This window comes from Marmota monax, unplaced genomic scaffold (genome assembly GCF_021218885.2).
Source record: "Marmota monax isolate L192 unplaced genomic scaffold, Marmota_monax_Labrador192_F-V1.1 WCK01_AAM20220418_F8-fsc00035, whole genome shotgun sequence".
Lineage (NCBI taxonomy): Eukaryota > Metazoa > Chordata > Mammalia > Rodentia > Sciuridae > Marmota > Marmota monax.
The window spans coordinates 7,483,504-7,509,873 of record NW_026691961.1 but is presented as its reverse complement, the minus strand read 5'-3'; the positions used below and the strand labels follow the sequence as shown (position 1 = coordinate 7,509,873).

At 50.2% G+C, this 26,370-nt stretch overlaps 5 protein-coding genes across 10 annotated transcripts in view; 1 reads left to right on the top strand and 4 right to left on the bottom strand.

The window, feature by feature from the left end:
• Luc7l (LUC7 like) overlaps window positions 1-7,977 on the top strand; it is a 32,530-nt gene extending 24,553 nt beyond the window's left edge. For 4 of the 5 annotated variants that reach the window (XM_046440920.2, XM_046440927.2, XM_046440892.2 and 1 more), the window contains 5 exons: window positions 1,253-1,429; window positions 4,970-5,058; window positions 6,511-6,540; window positions 6,899-7,066; window positions 7,636-7,977. In XM_046440920.2, coding sequence (XP_046296876.1) covers window positions 1,253-1,429; window positions 4,970-5,058; window positions 6,511-6,540; window positions 6,899-7,066; window positions 7,636-7,777 — 606 coding nt within the window. In that variant the 3' untranslated portion in view covers window positions 7,778-7,977. Of the gene's footprint in view, window positions 1-1,252; window positions 1,430-4,969; window positions 5,059-6,510; window positions 6,541-6,898; window positions 7,104-7,635 lie in introns of all 5 variants that reach the window. The other variant, XM_046440911.2, reaches the window with a different exon arrangement.
• Window positions 7,978-11,324: 3,347 nt separating this feature from the next.
• Hbq1 (hemoglobin subunit theta 1) lies at window positions 11,325-12,227 on the bottom strand. Its single transcript, XM_046422366.2, has 3 exons — window positions 11,926-12,227; window positions 11,638-11,842; window positions 11,325-11,532 (listed from the first exon to the last, which is right to left on the bottom strand). The coding sequence occupies exons 1-3, from the start codon at window positions 12,018-12,020 to the stop codon at window positions 11,404-11,406; spliced, it is 429 nt and encodes a 142-aa protein (XP_046278322.1). The 5' UTR covers window positions 12,021-12,227; the 3' UTR covers window positions 11,325-11,403.
• Window positions 12,228-14,886: 2,659 nt separating this feature from the next.
• Window positions 14,887-15,751, bottom strand: Hba1 (hemoglobin subunit alpha 1). Its single transcript, XM_046440878.2, has 3 exons — window positions 15,595-15,751; window positions 15,265-15,469; window positions 14,887-15,130 (listed from the first exon to the last, which is right to left on the bottom strand). Exons 1-3 carry the CDS (start codon window positions 15,687-15,689, stop codon window positions 15,002-15,004), a joined length of 429 nt encoding a protein of 142 aa, XP_046296834.1. The 5' UTR covers window positions 15,690-15,751; the 3' UTR covers window positions 14,887-15,001.
• Window positions 15,752-20,099: 4,348 nt separating this feature from the next.
• Window positions 20,100-20,963, bottom strand: LOC124090283 (hemoglobin subunit alpha-like). Of its 2 annotated transcripts, none has more exons than XM_046440844.2 (3): window positions 20,794-20,963; window positions 20,478-20,673; window positions 20,100-20,360 (listed from the first exon to the last, which is right to left on the bottom strand). In XM_046440844.2, the coding sequence occupies exons 1-3, from the start codon at window positions 20,883-20,885 to the stop codon at window positions 20,214-20,216; spliced, it is 435 nt and encodes a 144-aa protein (XP_046296800.1). In that variant the 5' UTR covers window positions 20,886-20,963; the 3' UTR covers window positions 20,100-20,213. The 2 variants fall into 2 exon arrangements, with proteins under 2 accessions (XP_046296800.1, XP_046296810.1); XM_046440854.2 differs by having other exon boundaries at window positions 20,100-20,342; window positions 20,794-20,959.
• Window positions 20,964-23,401: 2,438 nt separating this feature from the next.
• LOC124090293 (hemoglobin subunit zeta-like) lies at window positions 23,402-24,857 on the bottom strand. Its single transcript, XM_046440868.2, has 3 exons — window positions 24,763-24,857; window positions 23,714-23,918; window positions 23,402-23,595 (listed from the first exon to the last, which is right to left on the bottom strand). Exons 1-3 carry the CDS (start codon window positions 24,855-24,857, stop codon window positions 23,467-23,469), a joined length of 429 nt encoding a protein of 142 aa, XP_046296824.1. The 3' UTR covers window positions 23,402-23,466.
• Window positions 24,858-26,370: the final 1,513 nt, after the last annotated feature.

Genomic DNA, 26,370 nt, shown 5'->3' with positions numbered 1-26,370 from the left:
AAGTGTGGGGACTTTGAGAAAGAGGAGAGTCCAGCCAAAGGTACACATGGAGTGGTTATACTTAGGTCAGCTTCAAACCATGCTCAACTTCCCCCAGTGCACAGATGGTGGTCATTAGTATTCTAAGATGGAGATAATAGGAGATGTGGTCAGCTGAGTAGATTCTTGGATCAGGGTGGGATTTACGAAGAGAAGTTTTGAAGGATGGGGAGAGGTAGGACGGGATGTTAAACTAAATCTCTTGAAGAATTCGAGGAGAGGCTGTTGAGCTACTGGAGATTTGCATTTCCCTAGCAGTTCTCTGATTTTTTTTCATTTCTCTGCTTTTTGGATTATAGAACACAATCGAAAAAAACCTACAGATGCCCCCTGTCGTAAATTACACAATCCCTTTTTATTATAATTATTACTGCATATTAATTATATAAAACAATGGATTTGTGGTTGTTCTGGGGATTGAACCCAGGGGCTCTTATCCCCAACTCTTTTATTTTTTGAGATTTTAGCAAGGACCTAAGCTAAATTGCTTGGGCTGGCCTCAAACTTTTGATCCTCCTTCCTTAGCCTCCTGAGTAGCTTGGAATTACAGGTGTGAGTCCTCATGCCAGGCTCAATATCATGGATTTCGTTGTGGGTTTTTTTTTTTTTTTTTTTTTCCTTATAGTTGGGGATTGAAATTTTGGCCTCCAGCACGCATTATAGTGCTCTACGACTGAGCTACATCCTCAGCCCTTTTTATTTTTCATTTTGAGACAGTGTGTAGCCATGTTGCCTAGTCTGGTCTTAAACTTGCCAGCCTTCTGAGTACCTGAGATTACAGGTGTGTGCCACCATGTCTGCCTGCAAACTGTCACTTTTGCAGCTGCACTGGGGTTGTTTCCTGGATGTTGGGACACAGTCCTCATGGTTTATATTTTTTGTGTATTTGTAGAAGATTCTTCTTGCTTCTCTGGTTTGTAATTTCTCATGCAGAGCAGAGACTTAACCTTCCCCACTGGTCTCAGAATAGTTCTGCGTGTCTGAGAACTTTTGAATGTTTTTTGACATTGTGAATATTTTATTTATTTATTTGGGTGGGGGGCAGTACTGGGGATTCAACTCAGAGGCGCTTAACCACTGAGATACATCCCCAGATCTATTCTGAGACAGCATCTCTGAATTGCTAAGGCTATTTAAAAGGTGGCTCTGTCTCGGAGGTCCATCTGTGGTGGCATTTCTGTTGACTCATGTGCATCTCTCCCCCTTTCTCTAGGAAGAGTACAGGAATTCCATGCCTGCATCCAGTTTTCAGCAGCAAAAGCTTCGTGTGTGCGAGGTCTGTTCCGCCTACCTGGGTCTTCATGATAATGACCGTCGCCTCGCAGACCACTTCGGGGGCAAGTTACACCTGGGTTTCATTCAGATCCGAGAGAAGCTTGATCAGTTGAGGGTATGATAGTGAGCTGTGTTTCTGGAGAATTCCCATTTCTGACTTTTTTTTTTTTTGGTCGTCATTGTTGGTTTATTTTAGTTGTAGGTGGACACAGTACCTTTATTTTATGTATTTGTTTTTATGTGGTGCTGAGGATTGAACCCAGTGCCTGACACATACCAGGCAAGTGCTCTACCACTGAACTATAACCCAGCTCCACCTTCACATTTCTATATTTTCAAAAACCTTTTGGGAGCCAGGCACGGTGGTGCATGCCTGTAATCCCAGCAGCTTGGGAGGCTAAGACAGGAGGGTCACAAGTTCAAAGCCAGCCTCAGCAATGATGAAGCACTAAGCAACTTGGTGAGGCACTAAGCAACTCAGTGACACCCTGCATGTAAACAAAAATACAAAATAAGACTGGGGGTGTGGTTCAGTGCTTGAGTGTCCCTGGATTCAGTCACCGTTACCAAAGAAGAAAAAAAAAAAAATTGGGACTGGGGTTGTGGCTCAGCAGTGGGTTCAATTTTTAGCACCACATATAAATAAATAAATGAAATGAAATGAAGGGTCCATTGACAACTTTAAAAAAAAATTTAAAAACCCTTTGTTCTGATTCACTCTAAGAACTTGAGTTTTATAGTGAAATACTCGAATTTTATCACTTGATTTCACATAAGAGACATAAAATATAATCCAAAGAATCCTGAAAATGGAACTGGGACTGTAGCTCAGTAGCAGAGTGCTTGCCTAGCATGTGTAAGGCACTGGGTTTGATCTACCACATAAAAATAAATAAAATAAAGGCATTCTGTCCATCTACAACTACAATTTAAAAAAAAAAAAAAGAATCCTGAAAATGTATTTAGTTTGTACCCCTTCGTTGTGGTAAATAACAGAGTCCAGTCCCAGGGTATGGACAGTTCTGAAATAGCTTTTGTGTGGTTCAGTTATCTTTGCCTTTACGCTGCCTCAGAAAGGTAAGGAAGCTGTGGGTTTTCTTCTGATAGCAGTGCACACACAACCTGTTCCTTCCTGAAGAGTCTAAACTTTAAGTATGAAGCTGAATGTGGTGGTGCACAGCCCTACAATCCCTGCATCTCAAGAGGCTGAGGTAGTAGGACCTCAAGTTTAAGGCCAGCCTGGGCAACTTAGACTGTCTTATTTCTCAAAAAAGGGGCAGGCCAGAGGGTGCGGTGGCACACATCTGTAATCCCAGCAATTTGGGAGGCTGAGACAGGAGAATTTTAAGTTCAGAGCCAGCCTCAGCAACTTAATGAGGCACTAAGCAACTCAGTGAGAACTTGTCTCTAAATAAAATACAAAATAGGGGTGGGGTGTGGCTCAGTGGTCAAGTACCCTGAGTTCAATTCCTGGTACCAAAAAAAAAAAAGGCAGGATGGGGAGTTTGGGGGGATATGGCCATGTAGCCTTCTCTCCTCCATGCACTTGAAATGTGGAAGAACAGACCTAAAGTACCTGAATGGAATTTAGAGTGCTACAGTAACCAAGGCCTCATTTAGGGCTGGGGTCTTGTTTGACTCCAGGAAAAAGCTGGTCCTTTAGGCAGAAGACAGCAAGGTTCTGTACCCAAGGAAAGGTCTTTAGGTGAATTGAATTTGGAACTAGAAGCAGGATTGGAGTACAGTGGCACTTAGGGTATTCTTAAAATATTTTACTTCTGTTCAGTAGAACATTTGGTTCTGGGGATTGAACCTAGGGTCACTTCAACTTAGAGCTACATCTCTGATATTTTCAATGTACTCAGTCACATTTTCAAGTTGAAATTGTTTCTTATAAGTTGGTAGATATAAAAGGTTGTATGTTATATGTGTTCAATACAATATAAATAATTATTTGGTTTTTACTGTCAAAATTTTCTCCTTAGAAGTTGGGAATGGCCAGGTGCAATGGTATATGCCTGTATTCCCAGCAGCTGAGGATGCTAAAGCAGGAGGATCGAGAGTTCAAAGCCAGCATCAGCAATTTAGCCAGGCCCTAAGCAACTTAGTGAGAAACTGTCTCAAAAGTTAACTAACTGTTCCTCTTCCTTCTCTTATGATTAGCACATGCAGGTGCTGGGTCAGTCTGTACTGTTCGGTGATTAAGCACCCTTGGGTTCAATCCTTGGTACCAAAAAATATATAATTAGTTGGGAATGATATATTCCCGTTTGTCCTTTAAATCATACGTTAATTCCATGTTGTCCTAGAGTTTTTTCTTAGTGCAGTATTTTTTGTACCTGAAAGTTTTCAGTTTTCTTAGTGTATATCTGCATCAAAACTAAATATAAGCTTGATGGGTTGGTGCAAAGCCTATAATCCCAGTGGCTCGGGAGACTTAGGTAGGAGGGTTGTGAGTTCAAAGCCAGCTTCAGCAAGTTAGCAAGACTTTAAGCACTTCAGTGAGATCCTTGTTTCTAAAATAAATATTAAAAAACAGCTGTGATTGTGCCTCAGTGGTTAGGTTAAACACCTGTGAATTCAATCCATGGTACAAAAAAAAAAACCCTCAATATTAGCTGGGCACGTGATACAGAAAGCTGAGGCAGAGCATCACAAGTTGGAGGCCAGCCTCAGCAGCTTACTGAGGCCCAACCACCCTTCCCCTGCAAAAAAAAAAGACTAAGGATGTAACTCAGAGTTAAAGCACCCCTGGGTTCAATCCCCAGTACATAAAAAGAAAAATGGGTATATGTTAAAACTTTTTTCCAACAGGCCAAAAAACTTGGTCTAGGAAGTATCTTAACCATTGCTGCTATGAGTGGTGTATGGTTGACCAAAACAGCTCAAACACATTAAAGATTTTGACAGTTGTTAAAGTAGCAACATTCAAATGTATTTTAAAGTGTTCTTTGTTTTGGAGTTGGTTTGTTGGTTTTTTTTTTTTGTTGTTGTTGTTGTTTTGGGTTTTTTTGTTTTGTTTTGTTTTTAAATTGATTGATTGATGGTGCTGGGAATCAATCCCCAGGGCACTCTGCCACTGAGCCACATCCTCAGTCCTATTTTGTATTTTGTTTAGAGAGAGAGTTTCATTGAGTTGCTTAGGGTCTCAGTCTCCTGATCCACTGGGATTACAGGTGTGCCACCACACCCTGCCTGCCTTTCTTTCTGTCTTTTTTTTTTTTTTTTTTAATATTTATTTCTTAGTTTTCGCAGACACAGCATCTTTGTTTGTATGTGGTGCTGAGGATGGAACCCGGGCTGCACGCATGCCAGGCAAGCGCACTACCACTTGAGCCACATCCCCAGCCCCACTTTCTGTCCTTCTTGTGCTGGGGATTGAACCCAGGGTCTTGTGCATGGAAGGCAAGCACTCTACCAACTGAGCTATATCCCTAGCCCAATGCCTTTATTTTTTATTTTAAGATAGAGTCTCATCCAGTTTCCTACACAGACCTCAAACTTGTGATCCTCCTGCCTTAGCCTCTTGAGTCATTAAGATTACAGGCCTCTGCCACTCCATCTGGTTTGATTAAGAAGGTTTTAAAACAAATGTGTTAGTGTTTCTTAGAGTTTTTCTTGCTTTTTTTCTTTTTCCCATTTTTCATCTATTTAGAAAACTGTGGCTGAAAAGCAGGAGAAGAGAAATCAGGATCGCTTGAGGAGGCGGGAGGAGCGAGAGCGGGAGGAGCGGCTGAGTAGAAGGTGAGCAAGGACCAGGGTAGTAGGCTCACGGAGCCCTTGTGCTTCAGAAGATGCTGCTTCATGTACTGAGGTGTTGCTTGGAACAGTCAAGGTCTGCCATAGGCTAAAAGAAAGCCAACGTGCAGCATATCCAGTCCTGCAGAGTGCAGGCTGGCCTAGCACCTGCATGTGCTAATCATAAGAGAAGGAAGAAGAACAGTTAGGAAAGGTTCCTCCTTCACCACATGAGCTGATCCACTGACTGCTGGGCATGCAGCCATCAGCAGATGGGAAGGGTTAGACCTGATCCTCTGGGAGAGGAGTGTGCTGTCTTGTGGCAACACTTTGCTCTAGGGAAAGTGCATCAGGGAAGAGCTTTGGGCTGAGTGAGTGGTTGGAGGTCATATATGTACCCTGGCATACATTTATTGCATGGTGTGGGATCATTAAAAAACTCACAGGAGTGATGGAGTCTGATGTCAGGAGGTGTTGCTTCCCTTTGGAGAGCTGAGTGAGGGTGTTGGGTGGAGCAGCAAGATCAGTGAGTTGCTGGTTGGGAGGATTCCTGATGAAGGAGTTGGCGGTCTGAAGAGTCAAGTGGTTGGAGTCTGGGTGTGATCTGGGGACAGAATTGATAGGAAATGACTTGGAAGTTTTTTGACCTCGAGTTTGCATTTGCTGGGGTGAGAAAGGTAGTGTGAGAAGGGATGGGGTAGAGCTTGACTCGCCATGTTCAATTTTAATGCCCAAGACATAGCCTTCTGATTGGAGTTCAGAGAAGAGTTCTGAGCTAGAAATAATCTCGCTTTGCTTTGAGGGTAGCTTATTTCCCCTGAAAGTTCCAAAAACTGCTTTCCCAAAGGAATTCCTGAGTGCCTGACTCAGAAAGAGCCAATGCTTGCTGTTCTCTTGTTTCCTTTGTTGTTTTCATGGTGGTTGATTGTTAGAGCTTTGTATTATATGAGAACATCCTCAGAAGACCTGCCATCCCTTTTGCACACAGATGCATCTGTTGTGGTTGGGCATGTCTAGATACAGTCACATGTAGGCCCCTTTTCCATGATGACTGCACAGTGCTCTCAGAATGGGTGTCACATGAGACCTTGCTGGTTGTCTAACCAGAGGAGCCCATTGATGCTCACCTGGCACTAAGCCTGTGTCTGGAACTTTGGTGGCTGTGGAGGTGCATGCAGCCCTTTGTCTTCTGACTGTATACCTGTGCCAGTGTCCATTGTAAAGCTTTGTAACTCTATAGCCTGCACTGATGGACATGGGTGCTGCCAGTGAGCCACAGAGTGGGTAGGGCCTCATCCTGTGAATTTCTGCACCTCCCACTGCAGCCCAAGTAGTTGAGCAGCCAGGAGAGAATAGGTCTTTGGGAAAAGTCTTCCACCTCAAGTTGTGGGCACCTTCCCAGTCAGTGGAGAATGAGGATGCTTCTGGAACATTGTTCATCATCTTTTCCCTTTTCAGGTCTGGATCCAGAACCAGAGATCGTAGGAGGTAGGCTTCTAGATGCCTAATAGTGTTCTTTCAGCCGCATGCCTCTTCCACAAGATTTTTTAAAAATAATTGATGTTTGCAATTCCACATGTTTATCTGGTGGGCAGGGTGGCTTGTGAAGGGCCCCGGGGATGGTGAGGCCTGTGGCCAACCAGGAGTGTTCAGGAAGTGCCACTCGGGGTGGGTCTGGCATCAGAGTAGCTCTTGGGAATATTTCAAACTTGAATTGCACATTTGCAAGATGACAGAAGGAAATATAAGTAAGGCCACAGTCAGAACCTGAGCCCAGAAGTGGGGTAGTCCTGGGCTGCTTGCTTTCTGAGCAATCTCAACCATCAGAGCCTTCGGTTTTTTTCAGGTCACGCTCCCGAGATCGTCGTCGGAGGCGGTCAAGATCTACTTCCCGAGAGCGAAGGAAGTCTTCCCGGTCCCGGTCCCGAGACAGACACCGGCGCCATCGCAGCCGTTCCCGGAGCTGCAGCCGGGGACATCGCCGGGCTTCCAGGGACCGGAGTGCGAAATACAAGTAACTACTCTGACTCCTTCAGTAGCTGCAACCAGGAGTGAGCCCCTTCTCTTTGTGTTCCCACGGTTTGCTGGGGTCTGTCAGTGGGCCCTTCCATAGCTGGTAGGGCTAGACTCAGCTTGTGGGGAGCCTGGCCAATGGTGAGACTCAGGGTTTGAACCGGGAAGGACTGTGGAGCATGTCCCTTGTGGACTTCTAGGTGGAGCTACAGTGAAATAGTCATCCTGGACTGTAGGCACTGTCACTTGATACTAAACCCTCCTTAACTTCTGAAGTGGTTTTAAATTTTGGCCTTTTTCCCTTTCTATTTTTATGTAGTGGATTGTATTTCATATGTATAATTTTGTTGTACTTCCTTATTAAAACTCTTTGTGAATGTCAGTTTTTAGTGAGTACCTAATGTTCCCTGTATGGACGGTTAGGCATGAGATGGCAGCCCTTGCTGCCCTCTGGCCTCCCGGGACCATGACCTTCCTGTCCATTGAGGAGAGCCCACATTGTTGGTTTCTGAACAGCCACTCAGAAGCAGGGTGGCAGCCTCCACTGAGCCCCTGATTCCCCTTCCCTAGGTTCTCCAGAGAGCGTGCATCAAGAGAAGAGCCCTGGGAGTATGGGCGGAGTGAGCGTGGGGCTGTGGACTGGAGGCTGGAGAGCTCCAACGGGAAGACTGCTTCACGGAGGTCAGAGGAGAAGGAGGCCGGCGAGATCTGAACCCGAGCTCTGATGTTCTCAATGAAAACATTCAGCACAGCCTAAGATTGCTCTTTATATTTGCTGAACACAACTCATCTTTTGTAGTTTGAATTTCTATTGTATGGAGCTAGCTGTGAGTTTCTAGGTCGTGCAGAGTTGCTCCTGTGTTCTGGGTTATGTTGTGTAGGAATAAATAAACCTGACCAGCTGCCTCCTTACCGTCCTCTGCTGAGGTCCTTTGCTGGGACCCTCCTCCACTCCAGGAGAGACAGGCCTGCTGCTTTCCCCTCTTCAGAAGACTGCAACTTGCAGTCCAGTCACCTTTTGGCTTTTGGTGTCTGTCTCCAGCTGAGCCAGGTATATGTGACTCCCCGTCCTTGTACTTACACCCATCTTTGCTGGTCATCTCTAGCTCCTGTTACAGACTGGAAGGCAGGCAGGGAGCAGAAGGCACATTCCCCATCCATCTCTTCCGGAGCTGGCCTGTCAGATCCTAGCTCAGGCAAGCTGTCCTGCCATTCCCTATTTGAAGTTATGCAGGGCAAAGAAAAGCCCCTGGGTGGCACCCACCTGGCAATCTTCAGAGAAGAGAGGGGTGTTCTTTGGGTCACATTCCAGGGTGCTGCTTTGTGGTTCCTGCCTGGATGGGTTTTTGTGTTACCCTTTCAGCTCTTTGCTGCTGCTGTCAGGATGGTTGCCTTAAGACCAAAGTGAAGGGTAACTGCTGATTGACTTGTGGCCCTTTTAATATTTCTGGGGACCGTTTACATTTGTTTTAGAGGGAGCTTCTGTTGCCTCATTGTTAACACAGTTACTCATCTCTACTCTGTAGAGGTGCACATGTGGCAAAATAGCACCCAAAAGGCCACCAACATCCTGATGTGGCTGCTGGTCAGAGACAGTTCTTTCCTGTCTCCACAGAAAAGACTGGTGGGAAAGAAATCTATGGAATCCACTTGGGCTTGGTACTTTGTTCTATGTATGTGCCCTATGTAGGTTTCTGCACCAGCCGAAACCAGCAACTGGCCTGTAGGCAGGTCACAGGTGTCCAGGCTGAGACAGGATGAGACAGGATCTCACAGCCTGTGTTCTCCTGGGGCTATGACAGCCAGTCTGTCCACCTCCTGTCCCCCACCATTACCACTGTGACGGGTTTTTCCTTTTCTACATCTAGACATAAATTTCTCTGTGTGGACAAATAGCTGTGTTTTCCTTTGTTGTTTTGCCAGGGAATAGGTTATGCCAACAAATGATCTGTAGTACCCACACCCTAGCTCCTCTGATTGCAGCTGAGGAGCAAGGCCCCCTTAGGCTTCCACATTCAGTGTCTCCAGTCCTCCTGTGGTGGCCTGAACTAGCGTAGCTCCCTGGGTAGATACCTTGTCACCTCCCTTTGCTGGGGAAGCCCTGTGGTCCTTTGTGCCCCTTTACAGTGGTCCAGGACAAAGGGAACCCATGCACCAGAGCAGCCTTGATACCCCCAGCAGCTTTGCTTCCCTGCCCGAGTCTCTGGTCTGCTGTAGCCAACCTACTTAAGCACCTTTTCACCCAGTATGGACCTTGCTTTCCACAGCAATGCCTATACATTTCAGACATACTGTGGGTAGTGTCTGGGCCTGGGAGGCATGTCCCTGTCCTGTGGGGGAGCCTGCCCATCAGAAAGGCCTCCCAGGTAGAGTGATGATCATACCCAAGGGAACCCAGGCTGAGTTGGAACAAAAGGGGTCTCCCCAGTATACACACCCCTCATACCATGGGAATACATCAACACAGCATGGGTAGCGATTTTAGAGAAGCGAGGCAGAATGGCTCTACTTCATTGTTGTTGACTGCCATATCTGCCTCCTGTGTAGGGTCCCCTTGGGTGTAGCGCATAGGCGGGAGTTGGTGAAAAGCCCTGGGTGAGACAGGATCTCACCAAATTACCTTGGGTTGGGCCTCACTAAATTGATGAGGCTGGCTTTGAATTTGGAATCCTGCCTCAGTCTCCGGATACTCTGGGATTATAGATGTGCACCACTGTGCCCAGCTAAATACATTTTAATTAATTTTTTAAAATTATTTTTTAGGGGGCTGGGGCTCAGCAGTAAAGCGCTCGCCTAGCAATTGTGAGGCTCTGGGTTCTATCCTCAGCACCACATAAAAATAAATAAAGGTATTGTGTTCAATATTTTTATATATATATATATGAACCTTTTTTAAGTTTTTTATTTATATGAAGTGCTGAGAATCGAACCAAGTGTCTCACACATGCTAGGCAAACATTCTACCACTGAGCCCAGCCCTTAATTAATTTTTTTTTTTTTTTTTTTGAAACTGTGTCTCACTGTGTTGCCTGTCTGGACTTGAACTCAAGCCACCCATCTTCTCAGCCTCCTAAATGCCAGGACTAGACCACACCTGGCTGATTTTACTGTCCTTGTTTTTTTTTTTTTTTTTTTTTCCCTTTCCTTCCTATATTAGGATTCTTTAGAGAAACAAAGGGAGTAGGACATGCAGATGCATAGTTATGCGGTATTGGTACCTGCTGTCCCAGGACAGGAAGTCAGTCCTGCTTGGAAGGCCTGAGAACTATAAGCTCTACATCAAGGGCAGAAGATGGATATCACTGCCGAAGCAGAGAGCATTTCGCCTCCCTTCATTGTTTTGTTCTGTTCAGGCACTTAGTGGGTGGACAATGGCCCAGTGGCATTGAACAGGGGGATCTGCAGTTTCCTGGTTCCAATGCCAGTCTCTTCTGGGAACCCCACAGTCCCCTAGAAGTGCCTGTGTACTGCCAGCCCAGGAAGGTTGATGACCAACAACACACTCTTCCTGTGTGGTCTGCTCTGTCCACTGATATTTTATTTTGGCACTGAGGATTGAACTCACTGAACCACATCCTCAGCCCTTTTTAAGTGCCTAGAAGGATCTGAAAGGCTGTCCACTGGCAACATGCATGGCTGCAGACCTGTTTGTGCCCATTGGTGGTAGGTCTTTGCCATGCTGGTGCTCTGGAATGTACCTTTGTCTTCTGCCAGGTCCGTTCCTGACTTGGGTAGCAGAAAGGGGCAGTAAATAGGGTAATTACTTCCCAAAGTCTCTGCAGTTACCATGGTCGATTTTATATGGAAAAAAATACCCTACCTTTCCTCTCTTTGGAGACTAGATGAAGGCATGATTCCAGTGTGGACCCCCACACACACCTGACTGGGTGCTGGGGCTGGACTTGCCTCCTTCCACCTGGTCCAAAGTCAGGTAACTCCTGACTTTCACAAGCCTCCCCTCAGGAACTGACACCACCCCTGCACCGCTTCTGCCTCTGTTGGAGGTAGGGGTGGGGGCTGTGCCTGGTTTTCTCCTAGGCTGGGTTGGTGAGTGAGGGGCCATGCAGTGGGCACTATCCCAGCGCCCGTGGATCCGAGGAGTGTCAGGAGGGAGCCAGCAACGTGAGGAGCTGCTGCCGCCTCTGCAGCCCTTACCACCTGAGGGCTGTGAGACCCTATGCCTCAGACTCTCGCCCCCACTTTAAGAGGACGGAGTCTTTCTCATCCATCCCTGTGTCTAAAGGACATACGTTCCAGGACACGTTCTGGGGGACTTTATTCAAGGCGGGGTCCTCCGGAAAGGGAACTCCTGGAGGCCCCCAGATGACCCACCGGATTTCAGCGATACTTGGAGACCAGCGTGGAGGTCACATGGCTCAGAAACTTGTCTAGCGAGGCCTGCATGGTGGGGCTGAAGTCCCCGGGATAGTGTCGGGCGAGGGTCACCAGCAGACAGTGGCACAGGAGCTGCGGGCAGATGGAGCTGTGCCTGAGCCCATCCATCATCAACACCCTTCCCTGGTGGGACCCCTCCCCCGGCGACGCTGGGTCCGGCCTGGCCTGCACGCTCACCTGGAAGTTGGCTGGGTCCACACGCAGCTTGTGTGCGTGCAGGTCGCTCAGAGAGGCCAAGGCGCCCGGCAGGTCGTCCAGCTGATCTACGGCAAGGGTCAGCGCGTCAGCCACCTTTTGGCCGTGAGCTTTAACTTGGGCGGAGCCGGGACTCAGGTCCAAATGAGGGAAGTACGTTTTGGTGCCAGGGAAGGCCAGGAAGGTCCTGCGGGGAACGGAGTGTGAGTGCGCGTCTCCGAAGCGGGCCGAGCAGCGGGTAGGAGTGGGGTCCCTCCGCCCGGTTCGTACCTCTCCAGGGCTTCGGTCGTGTAGACGCCAACGTTGTCGCCCAGCTTCTTCCACAGCGCCCGCACCATCGCCCGGTCCCTGGCAGACAGCGCCATGCCGGCTCTCCCGCCGAGCACTTCGCGCCCAGCCTGCACCCAGCCGGCGCCTTTGGAGGACTTCTGCGTGGCTTCCAGGGGGCGCCTTGAGCGTTCGCGCTGACCTGTGGTCCCGGGTCTCAGAGGGTCTCCACTGTGCTCAGGCTGCTACCCTCAGTCTCCCTGAACCCCGAGGCCCCATACGTTAACGAGTTTGCTATGTGGAAGGTAATGCCCAGATAACACTGAGTTTCAGCCTGTGTTTTGGCGTGTCCCCTACCTCCGGTATCTATTGGGACACCTTCCTCAGTCTGTCTACTAATTTATTGTATGAAATGAGAATTAAATGGATAGCAAATGCCAGGTGCCTGGCTCATAGTAGATGTTACTTTCAGAACAATGAACATTTATTAGGTGCCTGGTTTGTGTCCAAATAATAATAGTAAATACCTATTCAGCATATTCTGCCAGATTCCATATCACACCTTTTCCCCCCCTAAATATTTTTTATTTGTTGATGTACCTTTATTTTTTATTTATATGTGGTGCTGAGGATCGAATCCAGTGCCTCACACATACTAGACTAGACAAGTACTCTGCCACTGAGCTACAACCCCAGCCCTAACACACATAACATCTTTTAAAATATTTTTAATGCATTACTGGGAATTGAGTTGAATTGAGGCTAGCCTGAGCAACTTAGCAAGTCTCTGTCTCAAAACAAAGAGTAAAAAAGACAGGGAATGTAGCTCAATGGTAGAGAGCACTCCTAGATTCAATCTGAAGTCTCTCCCCTCCCCCCCAAATTAGACTCCACATAATTTACCATTAAATCCATCTTAACAGTATATAATTCAGTGACATTTAGAACATTCACCGAATTGTGCAGCCATCACTAATGTCTAGTTTCAGAGCTTTTTCATCATGCTAAACAGAAACTCAGCCATTAGCAGTAACTGCCCAATCCCCTTCTTTTAGCTCCTGGTTACCTCCAATCTGCTTCTTTCCCCCACAGACCTGCTTATTCTGCTTATAGGCTAGCTGGCCTTCTCCCTCCCCTTCCTCTCCTTATTCTCCTCCTCCTCCTTATTCAATACAATGGTGCTTTACCACTGAACTACATTCCCAGCCCTTATATTTTTTATTTTGAAACAGGATCTTGCTAAGTTGCCCAGGTTGGCTTAAAACTTGTGATCCTTCTTCCTCAGCCTCCCAAATAACTGGGATTTATATATCATATTTTATATATCATATGATTTACATATCATATAAATGAGATTATATGATATGTAGTCTTCAGGGTCTGGCTTCTTTCACTCAGCATAATGTTTTCACGATTTGTCCACATCCTGCAAATTTTATTTCTTTTTATGCCTAAATTTTAAGCCACATTTTGTGTGCACATGTGTCCACTGATGTACATTTGATGTGTTTCCACCGTAGCTGAGGCCTCCATGATAAAACAAAATATCAAAGATGGAGCTGTGCCTGGGCCCATCCATCATCCAGCGCAGTGGGGCATGCCTGTAATCCCAGTGGCTCGGAAGGCCAAGGCAGGAAGATCACAAGTTAAAAGCCAGCCTCAGCAAAAGCAAGGTGATAAGCAACTCAGACCCTGCCTCTAAATAAAATACAAAATAGGGCTGGAGATGTGGCTCAGTGGTTGAGCACTCCTGAGTTCAATCCCCAGTACGAAAACAAAAACAAAGATGGCTCCTACCTGGAACTCTACTGAGTCAAAGAGTATAGTAAGGATGAGTCTTGGGCTTAGGGCAGAAAGAGGGTTTTGTTGTTTCTTAATATTTTAGTTGTAGATGGACACAATACCTCAATTTTATTTATTTTTATGTGGTGCTGAAGATCAAACCCAGTGCCTCATACATACTAGACAAGGGCTCTACCACTGAGCCCCATGAACCGTGTTTTTAAGTGGAGGGCTGGGGCCGGATGGCCCTCAAGTCTTCCCTCTGATACCCATGCCCTGGGCCTGCTCTGCTAGGAGGAAGTATGTGGGGTAGGTCAGCCAGGTCTCCCTAGCTCTGGATCTTCTTTCTACTGCTCCACTGGGACAGGAGCACCCAATGACATGGGGCAGCTGAGTGGACATGGGGCTGGGCCCAGAGGATGAGTCTCCTGACTTTCATGGCCCCAGGACTACAGTATTCATAGAATGGACATCCTGGGTTGGTAGCTCCAGAAAATGGTATGGCATCTGCAATTCCTGCTCACCCTTAAACTTATCAGAACTGTGAGAGAATTTGGGGGTTTTAGGGAGACTGATCTCTGAAGGGAGAGGATTCAGTGTTACTCTGAGGAAGTGTGGCTTCCTCACCACCATCCTTCTCTGGGAAGGTCCCTGGGAGAGCTGGGCCAATTTCCCTCAACCCCATGTAAGACAAGTGCTCTAAGCCTAACTCCCAGCCATTTTTGTTTATTTGTTTTGAGGCAGATTCTTGCTAAATTGCTCAGTCTGTCCTCCAACTTAGAGTCCTCCTGCATCTGCCTACTGGATAGCTGGAATTATCAGCATGTACCACATTGCCCAGCTTGCTGGGCCATTTGAGTGTAATTGTGTGTGCATGTGTGATAAAATATGAACAGGAGGAGCAAAGGCAGTAAGTATTGCCGCCAACTTGTGTTAAATCTTCAAGGCCCTGGAATGAAATGCTGGGAGGAACTACAGCACAGCTCTGCTGGGTGGAGGGGTGTCCAGCGAATCCTGGGCAGCCACCAGAACTGGTTCCAAACCCGGCTTCTTTCTGTCCCTCCCTCCCTTAACTTTTCTTGTCCTCTCCAGATACATAGAGGTCTTTGATGTGTTCCCAAGAAGCCACCAACCCCCAATCTTGGGATCTAGGCGGACACAAAGAACCCAGGGCACACAGGCTGCCGCACACTCAGACTTTATTCAAAGACCAAGAGGTGCAGGTGCAAGGAGGGGAGGAGGAACTGGCTAGGAGGCCTGACGGGCATGGATGGGCAAGGCCCGCGGGGGCTCCAATTTAACGGTATTTGGAGGTCAGCACGGTGCTCACAGAGGCCAAAAACTTGTCCAGGGAGGCATGCACAGCAGGGGTGAATTCGGCCGGGTGGTGAGCAGCCAGGGTCACCAGCAGGCAGTGGCTCAGGAGCTGTGGAGAGAGGAAGGGCCGTCAGTGGCAATAGAGGCACTGCCATCTGTGTTCCACCTAACGTTCTGCCCTGCCACATTGCCACCTGCGCCCTCAGCCCGTCCCTCCCAGACTTTCCCGGCCCCAGCGCTCACCTTGAAGTTGACCGGGTCCACACGCAGCTTGTGCGCGTGCAGATCGCTCAGAGCGGACAGGGCGCCAGGCAAGTCGTCAACGTGGGCCGCTGCGTTGGCCAGGGCATCGGCTACCTTCTTGCCATGGCCCTGGATCTGGGCGGAGCCGTGGCTCAGGTCAAAGTGGGGGAAGTAGGTCTTGGTGGTGGGGAAGGACAGGAACATCCTGCAAGGAGAAAGCAGCGTGTGGGCGAAGTCGAGGAGGATGGGGGCATAACAGGTAGGGTGCCAGCTGGTCACTGGGGCGGGTGTTGAACCCCGGGACCGAGCAGGGCAGAGGAAGGCGCTCACCTCTCCAGGGCCTCCGCACCATATGCAGCACCGTGGCCGCCAATCTTCTCCCAGGCAGCCTTGACGTTGGTCTTGTCAGCGGGAGACAGCACCATGGTGATTTCTTTCTGAGTCCGTGTCAGAACCAGAAGCGTGCTGGACCAACAGAGCGCTTCGCTTTTATGGCCCAGGTATTTGGGACCCGCCCAGCCCAGCCTCGCTTATTGGCTGGCACCGAGTGACTGAGCAGCCAGGCCTGGCCAGCAGGGGGCAGACTGGCGCGTCCAGCCAGCTGGGCCTCACCCGCACTGGGACCAACGGGGGTTCCTTCCTCACTCCCCGCCGCCCTCTTGGAAGGGGCATGCTAGGCACTAGCTGCCCGTTGGGGTTCTTGCAGCGCACGAGTTCAGTGCCATTTCGGATGTCCGATGATCCCAGCCATGGGCTGGACTCCTGTGAGCACCGGCAAGGGCCAGCCCACACCACCTCCCCTGATCCTAGGCTTAGCACACAACAGATGTGCCTCACCTGAGCAGGATAACGGGTGAATTTGGAAGCATGCGGGAAGCAAGAGAAGCTTTTCCCAGTCGGGACAGAGAGAGGTGCCCCCACAATGGTGCCCTGCCCACCATCCCCGCAACAGCCCTCAGCAGCCCCATTTCTTTCCACAGATAGCCATTGCGTCTGACTGACAGGCACAAGGAAGGAAGATGCACCCATGCACGAAACTGGCAGCGCTTGAATAGGGCGCACCAGGCTCCAGCTCCCTTAGCTGGTGGGGTTGTTGCGGCCCGAGGTCATGGACTCTCAGTGGGGGCTCTCCTCTGCTCAGCCCCTGTGCAGCTGGGCAAATGATAGCCTCTGCCCCACTGGACTAGTGGTTCTTGTTCACAGTGACAGCCCAGCTATCCAGATGGTGCCAGACTTGCTTTAAGTGGGGTTACAGTGATAAGCACAGGTGCAGGCTGAGCAAGACCTGAGCATCCGGCCCTTTAGGAACCTGTACTGTCACCTGGGCGTCACAGAAGTACACGTCCACTTTCACACCTTGGGAAGGGCACTGAGGAAACCTAGTTTAGCCTGAGGGTCAGGGTGGGCTTCCTGGTGGAGGCTAGACTGGAGGTGGGGCTTGGGAGGAGAAGGCAGAGGCTTGCCTCCAGGGGCAGGGAGAGGAGGTCCCTGTGGCTATGGAGCAGAGGTTGGGGAGCCTGTGGGGAGACTGGCTAGAGGCTTTAGACTGAAGACAGAGGGACCTCCCTGAAGCAGTGAGAGGGACCGGAGTGCCAGCAGGTCCTGCCCTGGTCCCTTTGCTGGTGACAAGTGATGGTCCCTTGGGCTTGTGGTGGGTGGAGGGTACTGAGGAGCAGAGGGGATGAGAGTTCACCCATGTGTCTTGCCCTGGGCCCGGAGGAAGAACTAGTTCTGAAGTGGCCTGGGTGGCACCCTTCCACCCACTGCTGTGCCAGTCCCTTCCCCAGGACCCTTACTGGAGAGAAGCCCGCCCTGGTTGTCTGGGGATTAGTGAGGGCTAAACTGCCTTGGCCAGAGAGGGCAGAGCTAGGCCTGCCTTAGCAGTTCCCCAGGACCCTGCTCTTCCCACCTTCCCTTTCCGACCCTGCAACCTTTCCTGACTCTGCTCACAGCCCCATGCTTAGTCCTGACTCTGAAGGATGAGAAGGATAAGATGCTGGGGACTCAGAGGCACCCAAGACACCTGCTCCAGACCTGGGACCACCTTCTCTCTGCATCTTGCTCCAATCTCTTCACCACCTGGGCCTTCACCCACCTCATACTGGGGTTGAACTCAGGGGTGTTCTACCATTGAGCTACATCTCTAGCCCTTTTTAGTTGTTATTTTGAGACAGGGTCCCCCTAACTTGCTGATGCTGGATTCAAACTTGGGATTCTCCTCCCTCGGCCTCCTAAGTAGCTGAGATTATAGATGGGTGCCACCAAGCCTGGCCCTACATGAGCCCTTTAAGACAAATCTTAGTCTGTGGAACATATTTCAACCAAACACTTAATGTATTCTCTCTGTCCCTCTCTCTTTGAGACAAGGTCTTTCTATGTTGCCCAGGATGGTCACAAATCCCCAGCTCAAGTAATCCTCTGACTTGAGGCATCAGAGTAGCTGTCAGATTTGCATTCTTTTGCACCTTTTGCATGTTTTATTTTTATTTATTTATTTGGCAGGATGGGGGATTGAAACCAGGTGCTCTACCACTGAGCTACATCCCATTTTATCTGTTCCTTTGAGAAAGGGTCTCATGAAGTTGCCCAGGCTGGCCTCAAACTGTGATCCTCCTACCTCATCCTCCCAAGCAGCTGGGATTTACAGGTGTGTGCCACCGCATCGGACCTGACTTGCATCCTTCATGTGAAAAGAACCCTCGTGTGTAAATAAGAAAGAGGGCTGGGAGCCAGTTGTGGTGGCACATGCTTGTAGTCTCAGCTACTCAGGGGGATGGAACAGAGATGGGAAGATCACTCGATCCCAGGAATTTGAGAGCAGCCTCAGAAACACAGTGAGACCCCATCTCATAACCGAAACAAACCAACAACAAAAGCCCCGCCAAGCAGAAAGTAAAAGGGCTGGGATAGAGCTCTGTGGTAGTTTGTGCTCAGAATGGGTGAGCCCCTGGGTCTGATTCCCAGTCCTGTGACAGAAAAAAGGATACCAGGCACCATGGGATATGTCTATAATCCTAGTTACCTTGGAGACTGAAGTAGGGAGATCACAAGTTACAGGCCAGCCTGGGTCACTGAGTGAGACCCTGTCTCAAATTTTTTAAAAAGGCTGAGGATGTAGCACCATGGCAGAGCACTCCTGAGTTCAATTCCCAGTACTGCAGTGAAAGAAAAAACTAGCGACTGGGGTTGTGGCTCAGTGGTAGAGTGCTTACCTAGCATGTGTGAGGCACTGGGTTCTGTCCTCAGCACCACATTAAAAAAATAATAATAAATGAATAAAATAAATGTCTTGTCCATATACAACTAAAAAAAATTTTTTTAAAAACCCAAAATAAAATAAAAACAACTTATGAGAACAGGTGATAAAAAATCTTTACAGAAAGTTAAGAGAAATGATCAGCAAACTGGAATGAAGCTGGGCTTTATGACGAATGTCTATATTCCCAGATACTTGGGAGGCTCAGTCAGGAGCATCTCTTGAGCCCAGGAATTCAAGGCCATTCTGGGCAAACTAGGAGACCCAATTGAAAGAAAGAAAGAAACAAACAAACATACAAACAAACAAACATGAGGGATCAGCCATACCAGTGTCCTCTTGGTACAGATGGAAGCCACATAACTCAGTCCCTAGATGTTCACTTTGATTTCTGTGAGGTAGGGAGACAGGGTACAGGGTCTGTTTCCCTGCTTTGAATAATGGAAAAAAAGTGTGTGTGTATGTTGTGTGTGTGGCCGCGGGGGGAGGGTGAGAGAGAGAGAGAGAGAGAGGAAGCATTGATGGATGTCAGTTTATTCCTTAAGCATTTTCAAGGTTTGAATAAAAATGGGTTGGCTAAGAGGCAGAGGAGTGAATGGGAGAGAGGAAAAAGGGGACACCCTAGCAGTTCCGAGAGGCCCATGACCAGAAAGTGGTGAATGGGGCCCTTGCTCTCCTCCGAGTTCCGCCCAGTGCAGTGTGAGCAGGCTCACTTTGGCGGTTGGCCTGAAGGCCCTGGGGCAGTGAAGCCAGGCATGGTGTTCAGGATCCCAGGGTGGAGCCTGAGATGCCGCATCTGGGCCAGGGGCATACCTGACCGCAGCCAACAACAGGAGGGGCAGATCCTCAGGGAGATCCCCAGGATGGCTCAGTGCCTCAGGGCCAGAGAATGTGTGACAGTGAGCCAGGGTATAGGGGGGAACTGGGCTGGGGACATCTGATCTGTCACTGTGCCTCAGGATTTGCAGGGAGGGAGCAACACTCTGCTCTGCCCGTAAGCTCCCGAGGGCACCCTGTCTGCTCCAGCCAGCCCACCCTCTCCTTGCCTGACTGTGGACCTGCTCTCTGAGGGTCACTGTGACAGAGGTAGGACAGCTGGGAACAGCACACTCACTTTAGCACACCTACCCTCTGGTGGGAGTCAGATTTTCTGGCACCTGCTTTTGCATCTGGAGCAGCCTATTTTAGTTTGCATGTGTGTTTTGAGACAAGGTCCTGCCATGTTGCTCACACTGGCCTCAAACTTGCAATACTCCTCCTGCCTCAGCCTCCAGAGTAACTTCCAGATTACAGGCATGTGCCATTGAGGCCAGCTCCTTTGGTTTTGGCCTAGGTTGTATGTTTAACGGGGATCGGTCAGTCCGGAAAAGGGTGTTGACATTGGAGTCTCCTCCCCTGTCCCCTCTGAGGGACCCTGGGAGGTCTGGCGCTTTTCAGGACTGGGGTGTGGTTCAGAGCCTTCTCTGGAGTAGGTCCAACTCAGCACCCCTCCCCTCCCCATAAGGGTCCTTGGTCCAAGATAAGTAGAACCACCCCAATCATGGCATGCAGCAGACACAGAGAACCAGGGCACACAGGCTGCAAACCCGCTCAGACTTTATTCAAAGGCCAAGAGGTGCAGGTGCCAGGAGTGGAGGAGGCCTGGCCGGGAGGCAAGGCTGGCATGGATGGGTGTGGCCATCAAGTTTCTAGCTTAACGGTATTTGGAGGTCAGCACGGTGCTCACAGAGGCCAAGAACTTGTCCAGGGAGGCATGCACCGCAGGGTTGAATTCCTCTGGGTAGTTAGTGGCGAGGCTCACCAGCAGGGAGTGGGTCAGGAGCTGTGGAGAGAGGAAGGGCTGTCCGTGGTGGTAAAGGCCACTGGCATCTGTGCTTCACCTAACGGTGATGTTCTCTGCCCTGCCACCTGCGCCCTCCACCTGTCCCACCTGTCCTGGCCCAGTGCCAGCACTCACCTTGAAGTTGACCGGGTCCACACGCGCATGCAGATCGCTCAGGGAGGACAGGGCACCAGGCAGGTCGTCCATGTTGGCTGCAGCAAGGGCCAGAGCATCAGCCACCTTTTTGCCTTGCTGCTGGATCTGGGCAGAGCCAGGGCTCAGATCAAAGTGGGCGAAGTAGATCTTGGTGGTGGGGAAGGACATGAACATCCTGCAGTGAGAAAGTGGTGGGTGGGGGAAGTCAAGGAGGTTGGGGGCATAACAGGTAGGGTGCCAGCTAGTCACTGGGTGTTGTACCTGGGGACCTAGCAGGGCAGAAGAGAACACTCACCTGTCCAGTGCTTCCCAACCGTACGTGTCAAGCCTGCCAATCTTGTTCCAAACAGCCTTGACGTTGGTCTTGTCAGCAGGAGACAGCACCATGGTGATTTCTTTCTGAGTCCGTGTCAGAACCAGAAGCGTGCTGGACCAACAGAATGCAATGCTTTTTATGGCCCGGGTGTTTGGGACCTGCCCAGCCTAGCTACACTTATTGGCTGGCACCGGGTTAATAAGCAGCCAGGCCTGGCCAGCCGCGCCTCACCCACACTCTGCGGGTCAGAGGTTCTTTTCCCCACTCTCCGCCATCTCCTTGGCAGCAGCCTGCCAATTGGGGTGGGTGGTTGCTGGCATTTGCTGTGCATGAGCTCAATGCCATCTCAGATGTCCAAGCATCCTAGCCATGGGCTGGGCTCCCGTGAGCAATGGCAAAGGCCAGCCCACACCACCTCCCCTGATCCTAGGCTTTTCACAGGCTGAATGTCCATCATCTGAGCAGCATCCACACAGGGGTGAATTCTTCCAGGTGGTGAGTTGCCATGGTCACCAGCAGGCAGTGGTTCAGGAGCTGTGGAGAAAGTGCCATTAGTGGTGGTAGAGACTGTGGCAGTGGTAGAGACTGAAGGCCACAGACATCTACATCCTGTGAACCATGAGTTCTCTGTCCTGTGACAAGGCTGGCTGTGGCTGCCAGATCACGTCCTAGTGGTCACATTAAGATTGACCAGATCCACACACAGCTGGTGGGCATGCACATCCCTCAGGTCACTTAGGGCCAACTCCAGGTCATCTATGTGGCCTGTGTGTTAGTCAGCATGCTGGCCACCGTCTCACCTAGGCCTTGACCTGGGCAGAGCCAGAGAATAGATCAAATTGGAGGAAGCAGGTCTTGGTGGTGGGAGGATCCTTAGCAACCTGTGGGTTGAAGCGGCATGTGAGTTGGGATCAGAGAAGTGCAGCCAGCCAGTTAGGAGTTGGCGATGGGGCAGGCGTTGGACCTGAGGCTCGATGGGAGAAGGGTCCTCAGTTCTCTAGGGTATGTACACCATGCTTGTACCATGGCTGCCAACCTTGTCCCAGACAGCTCTGAGTTGGCTTTGTCAGCAGGAGACAGTGCAACGTTGGGTTCTCTCTCTTTTTTTTGGTACTGAGGATATCACTCAGGGGCACTCAACCACTGAGCTACATCCCCAGCCCTATTTTGTATTTTTATTTAGATACAGGGTCTTGCTAAGTTGCTTAGGACTTTGCTCAGTTGCTGAGTAGGTTTTGCACTTGCGATCCTCTTGCCTGAGCCTCCCAAGCCATGTGGATTATAGGTGTGCCCTTCTATGCTCTGCTAGAATTCAGAGCTTTTATAGCCTAGTGAAGGGTCATGTCCCAGGGCTGAGTTCACTGGCTGGCAACCCCACTAGGAGGTGCCCATATGGGAGGGGCATAGGGGTGGGTGGGTCCTAGCTGTATTTCCATGCTACCTTAGAGACCTGGCTTTCTGTATTGCAACTTCACCCATCCTGTGATTCTTAGCATGAGTTTCTGAGACCCCCCCCCCCCGCCTAATCTCATAATGCACCCAGGTGTGGCCCAGACCCAGGGCACATTTGATGTACCTGTTTGCTGGGATGGGGAGGAGAAAGCAATCCTTTCCAGAATGGAATACCAGCTGCTTTCACACTAGACTTCCCCCGGGACCTAGAGTCCTCCAAATTCCCTTCTCTCCCTGATCCTCGGCACTGACTTCTTGGGGGCCTAAACAGAGCCAAAGCCAGGGTTCATCTTCCAGCATCCCTCTTCAGGCCTGGCACTGTGCTGCTTCACAGAGGGATCCTCAGCTTGGGAAACACTGCAAAGGCTGGACCCCAAGATTCTTGCCCTCCCTAAGTTGGCCAGGGAGTGTGGAGACCAGTCTTGGATGAGCACACACCTTGGAAAGGCAAGCTGCAGAGTCTGAAATGTAGTGCTGGGGTGTAGGGTGTTCATGAGCCTGCTGGGCATAGACCCTGCATTATGATCTCAAAAATTGTATCAAAGATCTAGTGAATCCATCTTATGCATGAGGCTCAGAGAGCTCAGGCAAGTGCAGATCACACAGCTTGTCAGTGTGAACCAGGTTCAAACCTGCACTGCCAAATTGTGGCCATTTCCACTCCTACCCCCATGCCATGAGATTCTCGGAGGGAGGGACTAAACTGGCGCCCAGCAATGTCTGCAGCAGAGGGAGCCTCCAGTAGGGAGAAGAGGAGACATAAAGGAACAGAGATGCGGATCCCTGGTTGGGAGAGGGAACAGCTTCAGGTCCACCGCAACCAGGGTATCCGGAGTTGGGACCTCAGGAGTGCAGACCCGCACCCACTATGCGAAGCAAAACCATAAACTCTTGGCTGTTTGGGAGGGCAGGGAGAGTCGCAAATGCATGTGCGACCTGAGGAGACCACACGGGATGCTATGCTCCCAGTGCTGGGGTGCTCTGGGCCAAGACCCTCCCCAAACCACCCTCGGAGTATCCTCTAGGCAAGGATGACCCCAGTGTCGACCGCATTCCTACGATGCCCCAACGCATCCCCCAGCGTCTCCCCTCCTCCCCTCCAGTACTAAGAACGCAGGACCCAGGTGGTTCCATTCTCATCTAATTTATTGGGGGTTGCGGGAGGGCTCTGGGGCAAGGGAGGGGTCCCGACGGCGGCGCTCAACGGTATTTCTCAGTGAGGACGGAGGACAAGATAGACAGGTACTTGTCCCAGGCGGCGTGGGTCTCAGCAGTAAATTCGGCAGGGAAGTGCGCAGCCAGGGTAACCAGCAGACAGTGGGACAGGAGCTGCGTGGGCAAGTAAAGCTCTGCTAGATGTAGGCGGGGCGTGCCCCGTCCAGGCCCCGCCCGCGCTTGCTCCCACCCCGGTGGCCCGCCCAACCGGAACCCCAGACCACTTGCCCACCTTGAAGTTGACCGGGTCCACGCGCAGGATGTAGGCATGCAGCTCGCTCAGCTTGGTCAGGGCGCTGGCGATGTTGTCGATGTTCTTGACTGCATCGCCGATGGCGGCCACCACCTTGGAGCCGTGCGTGCGCAGCTGTGGCGACCCTGGGTGCAGGTCGAAGTGCGGGAAGTAGGTCTTGGTCTGCGGGAAGCTTGAGAACAGCCTGCCGAAAGGTCGGGGGAGTGAGCTGGGGAGGCTTCTGTTGCGCGGGGGTTGAAAAGACCAGAGACTGACCAGTACTTGCAGTGGATCAAATCAGGGGTGCCCCCAAAATCAAAACTTAGGAAAATCACATTTTAACGCAGTGTTTTGAGATATTAATACAAAACCATCCAGTTGCTGACACGGAGGCCCTCGCCTGTAATCCCAGCGGCTCAGGAGGCTGAGGCAGGAGGATCACGAGTTCAAAGCCAGCCTCAGCAATTTAGCGAAGCCCTAAGCAATTTTATGAGACCCTGTCTCAAAATTTTACATGAAAAGGGCTGGGGATGTGGCTCAGTGATTTAGTGTCCCTGGGTTCAATCCCCTGTGCCAATAATAAAATAAAACAAAGGGTCGGTGTTGCTGATTTTTCCCATTGCCCAGGCTCCAGTGTGGCAAGACACTGCCTCTCCCTCAGTGTCCATCATTCATTCATTCATTCGTTCAACAGATGTTTGAGCTACTGAGGACTGAGACAGCTCTGCCTTCAGCTCCCACCTCCTCTTCAACTGGCTGGCCCTAACCCCCTCCTCACTGCCACTCATTTTCATCTTTGTCCTCCCTCCCTCCCTCCCCCCTTCCCTTCTTTCTTTCTTTTCAGTGCTGGGGGTTGAACCTAGGGCCTTTTGCATGCTAGACAAGCACTTTACCACTGAGTCACATCACAGTTCACACTGTCTCCTGTTGACACTCCTGGTGACCCTTCCTCAGGAACTTGTGCTACCCACCCTTTCTCACTGACCTCTCCTTACCATCTCTCCCTGGCCTCTGACCTGGTCACTCAGGTCACCCTGTATGGTGCTCACCTCTCCAGAGTCTCAGTGCCGATGATCTCAGATTGCATGGAGATCTTGTCCCAAATGGACATGATGATGGCCCTTTCGCTCTTGGTCAGAGACATGGCAATGAGGGTCAGTGGCTGTGCTGGAGCTGGTGCACTTAGGAGTAGCCTAGTGATGCTTACTCCCCAGGGTCCCCTTATATGTACAGAGTCAGGAGCCCAGTCTGGCTGGGCTATTGGTTGGGAGTGGGAAAGGGGTTCTGGGAGTGGAGTCTGTTATCGGAGTGACAATGGGCAGTCTGGGACTATTGGGGGTGAGGGGCTATCAACTCCTACCCCCTGCTGACCTTAGAGGGGGCGGTGGCCATAGTCTGACTCAGAATCTAGGAGAGATAGGGGCCCAGCCATCCCAGGAGGTCATCCTGCATTTGAAGTTCAGTCCTGTACTGTCCTTATCCACTTCAGAATTGCAAACTGGGGGCCAGAATGCACCACCATGATGCCTGTACTAGCCTCTTCCCCCTTTGTCTCTAATTTCTGTTTCCTCTAAGAAAACAAGGATCCTGTTAACCCAGCAATGAGGGAAGCTGTTCTGGGTCTGTCTCAGGTGGAGCGTGTCTGTCTCAGGTAGCAAACAAAACCCATTCTCTGGCTGTCTTTAAAATGTAGAGACAGGGCTGGGGTGAAGTTCAGTGGGTAGCACATATTTAGCAAGATCCTGGGTTCAATTCCCAGCTCAGAAACTCTAAAGACAGATGGCCAATAAGCACATGGAAAAGATGCTCAACATCATTAGTTATTAGGAAAATGTAAATCAAAATCACAGAGACCACATCACACCTACTAGGATGATCATAATTGAAAAGGCAAATGTTGGGGTCAGCTCAGTGGGAGAGCACCTGCATTGTATGTGCAGGGCCCTGGGTTCCATCTGCAGCAAGCAGAAGATAAATACTTAAAAATTTTAAAAATGAAAAAAGTTCTGGGGAGGATGTGAAGAAATCGGAATTCTTCCTGGTCTTTCTTACATTTCATACTGTCCCACCATCTCCTTGGAGGGTCCTACCCACCAGGGGTGTACCCAACCATGCATTCTCTTACATTTGCTTGTTAACTGTCCTGGCAAGTGCTGCTGACCACAGCTGGCCCAGGATGCTCACCTGGAGTGTCTCAGCCTGGCAGCTGGACCCCCATGGGCACGTGGGCCTATGTAAGTCTTTACTCCTAGAGAGGAGGAAGATGCCAAGGTTTGATATAGAGTCTGATGGATAGATGGGCGGAGAGGACAGAATGAATAAACTATGCAGGGAGCTTCAGGTCAGCTGATGGAGATTCATGGAGCAGGGGAGACAAGTCTGGGGGGTAGGGGGGAATTGGCTACATGAGGGACAGTCACAGAGAGTGCTCAGTGACTCTCTGGGAGGGCCTCTCCACTTCAGTGTCTGAGGACTTGTGGCCAGAAGCACTGCAGGGTTCCTCTTCTCCCTCACAGAGGATAATGATGGTGGATTCCAGGATCCTGCTTCCAAGGCAGCCCTCTGTCCTGCGGATGATGGCTGCCAACTACACTGACCCCTCGACCTCCTCTCACCCTCCTGGGAGCATGTGCCCCTTCCCATCCTGAGTTCTCACA

Bases quoted from the DNA above. Each gene is read 5' to 3' on its own strand.
- Hbq1 (XM_046422366.2), bottom strand. From the start codon at position 12,020: ATGGCGCTGTCTGCCAGGGACCGGGCGATGGTGCGGGCGCTGTGGAAG. The intron at 11,843-11,925 runs GTACGAACCGGG...CGTTCCCCGCAG, and splicing joins ACGACCGAAGCCCTGGAGAG to GACCTTCCTGGCCTTCCCTG. The intron at 11,533-11,637 runs GTGAGCGTGCAG...ATCTGCCCGCAG, and splicing joins TGGACCCAGCCAACTTCCAG to CTCCTGTGCCACTGTCTGCT.
- Hba1 (XM_046440878.2), bottom strand. From the start codon at position 15,689: ATGGTGCTGTCTCCCGCTGACAAGACCAACGTCAAGGCTGCCTGGGAG. The intron at 15,470-15,594 runs GTGAGCGCCTTC...TTCTCCTTGCAG, and splicing joins GGTGCGGAGGCCCTGGAGAG to GATGTTCCTGTCCTTCCCCA. The intron at 15,131-15,264 runs GTGAGCGCTGGG...CTCTCTCCACAG, and splicing joins TGGACCCGGTCAACTTCAAG to CTCCTGAGCCACTGCCTGCT.
- LOC124090283 (XM_046440844.2), bottom strand. From the start codon at position 20,885: ATGGTGCTGTCTCCTGCTGACAAGACCAACGTCAAGGCTGTTTGGAAC. The intron at 20,674-20,793 runs GTGAGTGTTCTC...TTCTCACTGCAG, and splicing joins GGTTGGGAAGCACTGGACAG to GATGTTCATGTCCTTCCCCA. The intron at 20,361-20,477 runs GTGAGTGCTGGC...CACCACGGACAG, and splicing joins TGGACCCGGTCAACTTCAAG to CCCTTCCTCTCTCCACAGCT.
- LOC124090293 (XM_046440868.2), bottom strand. From the start codon at position 24,857: ATGTCTCTGACCAAGAGCGAAAGGGCCATCATCATGTCCATTTGGGAC. The intron at 23,919-24,762 runs GTGAGCACCATA...ACCTTTCGGCAG, and splicing joins GGCACTGAGACTCTGGAGAG to GCTGTTCTCAAGCTTCCCGC. The intron at 23,596-23,713 runs GTGGGCAAGTGG...TTGCCCACGCAG, and splicing joins TGGACCCGGTCAACTTCAAG to CTCCTGTCCCACTGTCTGCT.